This window comes from Ahaetulla prasina, chromosome 8 (assembly GCF_028640845.1).
Source record: "Ahaetulla prasina isolate Xishuangbanna chromosome 8, ASM2864084v1, whole genome shotgun sequence".
NCBI lineage: Eukaryota > Metazoa > Chordata > Lepidosauria > Squamata > Colubridae > Ahaetulla > Ahaetulla prasina.
The window spans coordinates 2,958,027-2,966,488 of record NC_080546.1 but is presented as its reverse complement, the minus strand read 5'-3'; the positions used below and the strand labels follow the sequence as shown (position 1 = coordinate 2,966,488).

Genomic DNA, 8,462 nt, shown 5'->3' with positions numbered 1-8,462 from the left:
TCATTTCAAAGAAAACTTTTAATCTCTGCCTTTCACTGAAAACGAAAACGTTCTGGGGGCCGCTCAGAAATTTGGGGCAGGCGGAGGACGATAACCAAGAACCTCTCCAATGTCAAACCTTTCAGCTCAATGATTGATCATTTTTAATTAGTTTTTTGGGTTTTAAAATGTATTTTAAATTTTGGGCCAAATTTAATAAAGTTTTTTAGCTATCGTTTTATTTGTATTGTGTTTTTTTGATTGTTGTTCTTATATGGCTGTTCACCGCCCTGAGTTCTTCGGGAGAAGGGCGGTATACAAATTAAAATATTTTTATTATTATTATTATGATTGGATGCAGGAAGACAAAGAAACGGCCCCAAAAGGCCCCCCAATTGGATTTTAACACCCCCCCAAAAGAGTTTGGGACAGATGATGATGGAATAAGCAACAAACCAGTGATGAAATCCAATTTTTTTTACTCCTGGTTATGTGGGCGTGGCTTGGTGGGCGTGGCGTGGCTTGGTGGGCGTGGCTTGGTGGTGTGGCAGGGAAAGGATACTGCAAAATCTCCATTCCCACCTCACTCCAGGGGAAGGATATTGTAAAATCTCCATTCCCACCCCACTCCAGGGGAAGGATGCTGCAAAATCTCCATTTCCCACCCCACTCCAGGGGAAGGATGCTGCAAAATCTCCATTTCCCACCCCACTCCAGGGGAAGGATGCTGCAAAATCTCCATTCCCACCCCACTCCAGGGGAAGGATGCTGCAAAATCTCCATTTCCCACCCCACTCCAGGGGAAGGATGCTGCAAAATCTCCATTCCCACCCCACTCCAGGGGAAGGATGCTGCAAAATCTCCATTTCCCACCCCACTCCAGGGGAAGGATGCTGCAAAATCTCCATTCCCACCCCACTCCAGGGAAAGGATGCTGCAAAATCTCCATTTCCCACCCCACTCCAGGGGAAGGATACTGCAAAATCTCCATTCCCACCCCACTCCAGGGGAAGGATGCTGCAAAATCCCCATTCCCTCCCCACTCCAGGGGAAGGATGCTGCAAAATCCCCATTCCCACCCCACTCTGGGGCCAGCCAGAGGTGGTATTTGCTGGTTCTCCAAACCACTGAAAATTTCCGCTACCGGTTCTCCAGAACCTGCTGGATTTCACCCCTGGAACAAATCCCAAGAAAACAAGTAATTTTTTAAAAAAAATTATTTCTCCCACGTTGCAAATTCCTACCACTTTTTTTTTAAAAGCAAAGCGAAGCAAACCGGTTGAATTAATGGGCTGCTTTTTTAAAATGCCAGGTGGATGTCCAACCGGACCAAAAAAAACAACAACCAGTCACCCGTTTCCCACACCTGCTTGCTTTGCTGTCCCAAACGGATGGGGCACCAAGGAGAGATTTTTCTGGAAGGGGTGAGGGTTGAAGCTAGAGGAGCCTATCCTATCGAAGGAAGGTAGACGTGCAGCCTGCAAGGCAGAAGAGCCAAGAAAAGTTAAGACTTTAAGAGCCAAGAAAAGTTAAGACGGCGGAAAGGGAGGGTTGAGAAAGGAAAAAAGGAAGGAAAGAGAAGGGGATGTGTGCGGGGTTTTTTCCCCTCATTTACTCTCCCAAAAAACAGCACCCCAACATTCAGGACATCCCATTAACGAGTCCAGTCTCCTATTTCAATTCCTTCCTCAACTTGGTGGGCTCTCCGTCCGGGCGCATGGGTTAGAGGGCTCCCGTCCTGGGCTGGGGAAGATGGGGACTGTAATCCAAAACTCCTGGAGGCTGCAAAGCTGCTTCCAGAACCGGGCCGGAGCCGAAGAGTCCATTTTTTGCCCCCCACCCCCAGGAGGGGGCAGGTAGAAGTCGCCAGTGATGGTGGGAAGGCTCATTTCTTTCCCAGTTGAGCTTTTGCCTGCTCCAGTTTAGCCGCCACCGTGGGGTTGGTACATTTGGAGAGGACGAGAACCATTTCCGCTTCGTTCTTGCGCTCCATGGCGGCTTCGGCAGCCTGGCTGAAGTCCCTACGGCCACGGAAGGAAGAGAAATGACCTTAAAAAGAGTCGGAGGCATTATATATATATATATATATATATATATATGTAGGTCTTTGGTTGTTCGGGTTTTCTCCCGTGTAAAATTGGAAGTGTCTTGGCGACGTTTCGACGAAGTCTCATTCGTCATCTTCAGGCTTCAGCTTCGTGCTTCTGGGAGCAATGTGTGATCGCAGCTGTTTCTTCCTTTTAACTGCTAGTGGGGGTTTGAACTGATTGGGTGGGAGCTTGGCTGTGCTCTGATTGGATGGGGTTTTTTCTGTGCTCTGATTGGCTGGGGGTTTTACACGGGAGAAAACCCGAACAACCAAAGACCTATATACAAACACCCGTGAAAACCTCAGAAAACAAATATATATATATATATATATGTAGGTCTTTGGTTATTCGGGTTTTCTCCCGCGTAAAATTGGAACTGTCTTTTGCGACGTTTCGACGAAGTCTCATTCGTCATCTTCAGGCTTCAGCTTCGTGCTTCTGGGAGCAATGTGTGATTGCAGCTGTTTCTTCCTTTTAACTGCTAGTGGGGGTTTGAACTGATTGGGTGGGAGCTTGGCTGTGCTCTGATTGGATGGGGGTTTTTTTGTGCTTTGATTGGCTGGGGGGGGGTGTCCTGTTTGGGTGGGGGCTTGGTTGTGCTCAGATTAGTCTGTGTTGCAGGGGGACTAGCAGTTAAAAGGAAGAAACAGCTGCGATCACACATTGCTCCCAGAAGCACGAAGCTGAAGCCTGAAGATGACGAATGAGATTTCGTCGAAACGTCGCCAAGACACTTCCAATTTTACGCGGGAGAAAACCCGAATAACCAAAGACCTACATACAAACACCCGCGAAAACCTCAGAAAATATGTATGTATGTATGTATGTATGTATGTATATTGCCCATTGGAGGATGCTAAGTGACTAGTCCTCATGAGGGAGCATTTCATAAGCTTAGCCAGCTCATCCTTCACCACCACCGCCCCGCAGAATTTCTTGAGGGTTAGGGTTTAATGTTAGAGAATTAAAAGCTTCTCGTTGCCTAAAATGGCGCCGATCTCATTGTTTGTTTTTTTTATCCCAAAAGTTTTTATTTTCATTTTCTATCATCATATTTAATGTACAGTCATTTATCCATCACCTTTTAACTTTCATTTGTTACCTGCTCGTTTACCACTTCCTTCCTTCACTTAACCTTCCCTTCTCCTCTACCCTTCTCTACCTTCTTCTCCTTACCCATCCTCCCTCTCCTTCCCTTTTCTCCTTCCTCTCCTCCCTCCCCACTCCTCTCTTCTTCCCCTTCCTCTCCATTTCCCCCTCTTCTTTCCTTCTCTCGTCTTCCCATCCTACTTCCTTCTTTCCCTCTCTCTCCTCCTCCTCCTCTCCCTTTCCAATCCCTTATTCCCACCGGTTCAGTCTGAAGTGGTATTCGAGCAGCCCCGATTTGATTTCAAATTCTTTTACTCATTGTTTTTAAGGGGCCCTCTGATAAATACGGCGAATATATTTGGATACAAAGCACGGTTTTTCTTCTTCTTCTTCTTCTTCTTCTTTTTTTTGTGGCATTTGGGTTCAAATTCTGCACTTCCTCAGCTTTAAAGTCACAAATTGGGGTGAGCCCATTGAGATCCCCTAAGTTCAGTGTTGCTCAACCGTGGCCCCTTTAAGACGTGTGGGACTTACGGATTCAAGCAATGCCGGCTGGGGGAATTCTGGGAGTTGAAGTCCCACACGTCTTAAAGGGGCCACGGTTGCAAAATGCTAATTTTATTTTATTTTATTTATTTTATTATTCAAATTTCTATACCGCCCTATCTCCCAAAGGACTCAGGGCGGTTTACAGCCTTATAAAACATAAAATATAACATAAATACATGTTAAAATAGCATTTTAAAAAACTTATTCCATTAGGCCAAATTTAAAATTATAGTTAAAAATACAAAACCCCATTAAAAATCAATTTTAAAAATTAAACCCTAGGCCAGCCCTGCACAGATAAATAGATGTGTCTCAATTTCATCCAACTCTTGCTGAAGGCAGGCATCCAAGAGATTCTAGCAGCCCCTGACGGATGGCTGTCTGCCTGAACTCGCCCGCAGAACAGCAGCCTTGAGTAACCAGGTCCACTTCCCCGTGGCTCCTGACTAAATTTAGCCTTATCTTTCCCCCCAAATCTTTTTTTTTGGGGGGGGGAGAGAATTTAAATCCATTCTGCCTTTTGCCTTGAGGGAGGACAGCTCTGGACCCCTCTTTTTTTGGGGGGGGGGGAACCCACAAATGTTTGTCTCGTGTACCCTCTTGGTAGGATTTCACAGTCAAATTGGCTGAAAATGCACCCCAGTTCAAGTCAGAGGGAGGCTTATGAAGGGCTAGAAAGGCCCACATATCTGGGGGTCCCACCGCTCAGGAACTTCGGGGGGGGCACGCCCGCTACTTACCCCACCAAGAGGAAAGCCTTCACTTTCTGTTCGGGGGTGACGCGGGCGGCGTACTTCTTGGCTTCGCTCGGGTTGTTGTACTTCATGCTGATCTCTGCAAAGGGCTGCGGGGGGGAGGAAAGGGCACCACACAGTGATCCTACGCAAAGTGCCAGGCCAACCACAAGGCCGATTCTTGGGGGACCGGGGGGGGGGGGAGTTTGTTCCCTCCCTCCCCCAGACCTTGATTCGCCTCGGTGGAAGCTTCCATCAAGGAAAACGTCGAGGACTTTTAAGAGGGAAGGGAGCTCATAAGTCTGATAATGTCTTCCCAAGACACCGGTAACAGTAACAGAGTTGGAAGGGACCTTGGAGGTCATCTAGTCCAACCCCCTGCTCCTGCAGGAGACCTACTCTAAGGATTCGAACCGCCAAACTAATATCAAAATATCTCTTGAAGAGATGCTCAGAAGACATTATATTTCATAATGTTATGCTCTTTCTTTCTCTTCTTTCTTTCTCTTCTTTCTTCTTTCCTTCCTTTTACTTTTCTTCCTACCTTTTCATTTCTTCCTTCTCCCTCCCTTTTTCCTTCCTTCCTCCTTGCCTCCTTCCTTCCATCTCAATCCTTCCTTCCTTCCTTTCTTCTGTTTCCATCTCAATCCTTACTTCTTCCTTCTCTTTCCATCTCAATCCTTCCTTCTTTCCTTCTCTTTCCTTCTCTTTCACCTTCCTTTCTTCTTCCTTCTCTTTCCATCTCAATCCTTCCTTCTTTCCTTCTCTTTCACCTTCCTTCCTTCTTCCTTCTCTTTCCATCTCAATCCTTACTTCTCTTCCTTCTCTTTATCCTTCCTTCTTCCTTCTTTCCATCTCAATCCTTACTTCTCTTTTCTTCTCTTTATCCTTCCTTCTTCCTTCTCTTTCCATCTCAATCCTTACTTCTCTTCCTCTCTTTCCATCTCAATCCTTCCTTCTTTCCTTCTCTTCCTTCTCTTCACCTTCCTTCTTCTTCCTTCTCTTCCATCTCAATCCTTCCTTCTTTCCTTCTCTTCACCTTCCTTCCTTCTTCCTTCTCTTTCCATCTCAATCCTTACTTCTCTTTCCTTCTCTTTATCTTTCCTTCTTCCTTCTCTTTCCATCTCAATCCTTACTTCTCTTTCCCTCTTTCCATCTCAATCCTTCCTTCTTTCCTTCTCTTTCACCTTCCTTCCTTCTTCTCTTTCCATCTCACTCCTTACTTCTCTTTCCATCTCAATCCTTCCTTCTCTTTCCTTCTCTTTATCCTTCCTTCTTCCTTCTCTTTCCATCTCAATCCTTCCTTCTTTCCTTCTCTTTCCTTCTCTACCTTCCTTCTTCCTTCTCTTTCCATCTCAATCCTTCCTTCTTTCCTTCTCTTTCCTTCTCTTTCACCTCCTTCCTTCTTCCTTCTCTTTCCATCTCAATCCTTCCTTCTTTCCTTCTCTTTCCTTCTCTTTCACCTTCCTTCCTTCTTCCTTCGCTTTTCATCTCAATCCTTCCTTCTCTTCCTCTTTCACCTTCCTTCTTCCTTCTCTTTCCATCTCAATCCTTACTTCTCTTTCCATCTCAATCCTTCCTTCTTTCCTTCTCTTTCCTTCTCTTTATCCTTCCTTCCTTCTTCCTTCTCTTTCCATCTCAATCCTTCCTTCTTTCCTTCTCTTTCCTTCTCTTTATCCTTCCTTCCTTCTTCCTTCTCTTTCCATCTCAATCCTTCCTTCTTCCTTCTCTTTCCATCTCAATCCTTCTCTCCCTCCCTCCCTAATTTTTCTGATTTTGAAAAAATGGCTGGGAATGGAGAAACAATGACTCGGTCCTTCAGAAACAGAACACACAAACACACACACACACACCCTCAAACTTGACTTTTTTGCCCTTCAAAAAGGTAGTGAAGATTTTTGGACAAGGTTCTCAAGAAGGGAGCGCTTGAAACTGCAGTTCCTAACTACGGACTTCAACTCCCAACATTCTCATCAATGGCCTTTGCTGACTCTGAGAATTCTGGGATTTCAGATCCAACCACTTAGAAATGCCCAAGATTGGGAAACAACCCCCTACAAAAATCCAGGAACATTTCTGGGATCTGGTGGTGGTTGTTTTTCTTTTCTTGATCTGTCTACTTTTCCCCAGGATACCTTCCTGAACCTTGGTAGAATTGAAGTGTGTTGAGTTAAGAAGACAGGCCCGCCATGGTTGACCCATCCTCTTCTCACCAGGTAGCCGATAGGTGACTTTTTGGATTTGGAGAACTTCTCTAGATCTTCCCAGGCCCCTTGTTCCGCCAAGGCGCTGATCTTCAGCCACCAGAACCTGTCAAGACAGCAAGGGAACAGACCAAGGACTAACATCTGTCTCCCAAGTTGAGGTTCTCCAGATATGTTGGAAGACTCATTGGAACAGGGGTCTCCAACCTTGGCAACTTTAAGCCTGGAGGACTTCAACTCCCAGAATCCCCCAGCCAGCTTTGCTGGCTGGGGAATTCTGGGAGTTGAACTCCTCCAGGCTTAAAGTTGCCAAGGTTGGAGACCCCTGCATTGGAAGGCTCAAAACGGCACCCAGATGTGCCTTTTTGAGGAAAGCCGAGCGAGAATATGTGAGTTATCTCATTCCAGTCCATCTTTAAGCCAGGGCTATCCAACCTCGGCAAATTTAAGACCTGTGGACTTCAACTCCCAGATTTCCCCAGCCAGCAAAGGCTGGCTGCAGAATTCTGGGAGTTGAAGTCCACCCATCTTAAAACTTCCCAAATTTGGAAAACACTGCGCTCAACTTACAATTAAGGCCCAAGCTTCCATTGCAAAGCCGGACAATTGTCAACTGAGTTTTGAGTTTTATCAGAGTCATTAACTGAATCACTACCGTCGTTAAATTAGTACAGGTAGTCCTCGACTTAAGAACAGTTCGTTTCGTGACTGAAGTTACAACGGCGCTGAAAAAAAGCGACTTAACGACCGTTGTTCGCACTTACGACCGGTGTGGCAGCGTCCTCCTGGTCAACTTCAACTTCCGTAATTCGGATACCTGGCAATTGTCTCGGATTTATGACGGTTGCAGTGTCCCAGGGTCACGGGATCCCCTTTTACAACCTTCCGATGAGCAGAAGTTCAACAGGGAAGCGAGATTCGCTTAACGACCGTGTTACTAACTCAACAATTGCAGTGATTCACTTACCCTGTTTCCCCCCAAAATTAAGACAAGTTGTAAAGTTGCCAAGATTGGACACCCCTGTTTAAACCCTCTGGAACCTCAATGCCCAAGGAGATCACAAGGCACGTTCCTGGTCAAGGGATGGAGATTAGAAGGGGCACCGCGATGCTCCCATATAACACCACTCCTGCACAAGCTGCAATGGCTGCCTGTGGTCTTCCAGGTGCAATTTAAGGTGTTGGTTACCACCTTTAAAGCGCTCCATGGCATAGGACCGGGTTATTTACGGGACGGCCTGCTGCCATCTATAGCCTCCCATCGACCTGTGCGCTCCCATAGGGAGGGCCTCCTCAGGGTGCCGTCAGTCAAACAATGTCGACTGGCGGCCCCCAGGGGGAGGGCCTTCTCTGTGGGGGCTCCTGCCCTTTGGAGTGAGTTACCTCCGGGGTTGCGTCAACTCCCCGACCTCGGGTCTTTTAAACTCGAGCTCAAGACTTTCCTATTCCACCGTGCAGGGCTAGCCTGATGAAATTTTTAAGTGGGGTTTTATGACGGTTTTATCTTAGTTTTAATTCTATTAGGCCATTTTAGAATAGAATAGAATTTTTTATTGGCCAAGTGTGATTGGACACACAAGGAATTTGTCTTTGGTGCATAGGCTCTCAGTGTACATAAAGTTTTTAATTATAATCAGTTTTTAATTATGTTTTAATTTTTGTCTATGTTTATGTTGTTTTATCCTGGCTGTAAACCGCCCTGAGTCCTTCGGGAGAAGGGCGGTATAAAAATCGAATAAATAAATAAATTAAATTAATTCTGGGATTTGATCACCAAATCCAGCTAACTGTGAGAGGGATCTTGGAGTCCTAATGGA

General features: G+C 45.9%; 1 protein-coding gene across 3 annotated transcripts in view; it reads right to left on the bottom strand.

The window, feature by feature from the left end:
- The window catches only part of VPS16 (VPS16 core subunit of CORVET and HOPS complexes), a 42,606-nt gene continuing 34,144 nt past the window's right edge, over positions 1 to 8,462 (bottom strand). For 2 of the 3 annotated variants that reach the window (XM_058192016.1, XM_058192017.1), the window contains 3 exons: positions 6,655 to 6,751; positions 4,448 to 4,551; positions 1 to 2,000 (listed from right to left, as the gene is read on the bottom strand). In XM_058192016.1, the coding sequence (XP_058047999.1) occupies positions 1,865 to 2,000; positions 4,448 to 4,551; positions 6,655 to 6,751 (337 nt within the window). In that variant the 3' untranslated portion in view covers positions 1 to 1,864. The remainder of the gene's footprint in view (positions 2,001 to 4,447; positions 4,552 to 6,654; positions 6,752 to 8,462) is intronic. The other variant, XR_009156220.1, reaches the window with a different exon arrangement.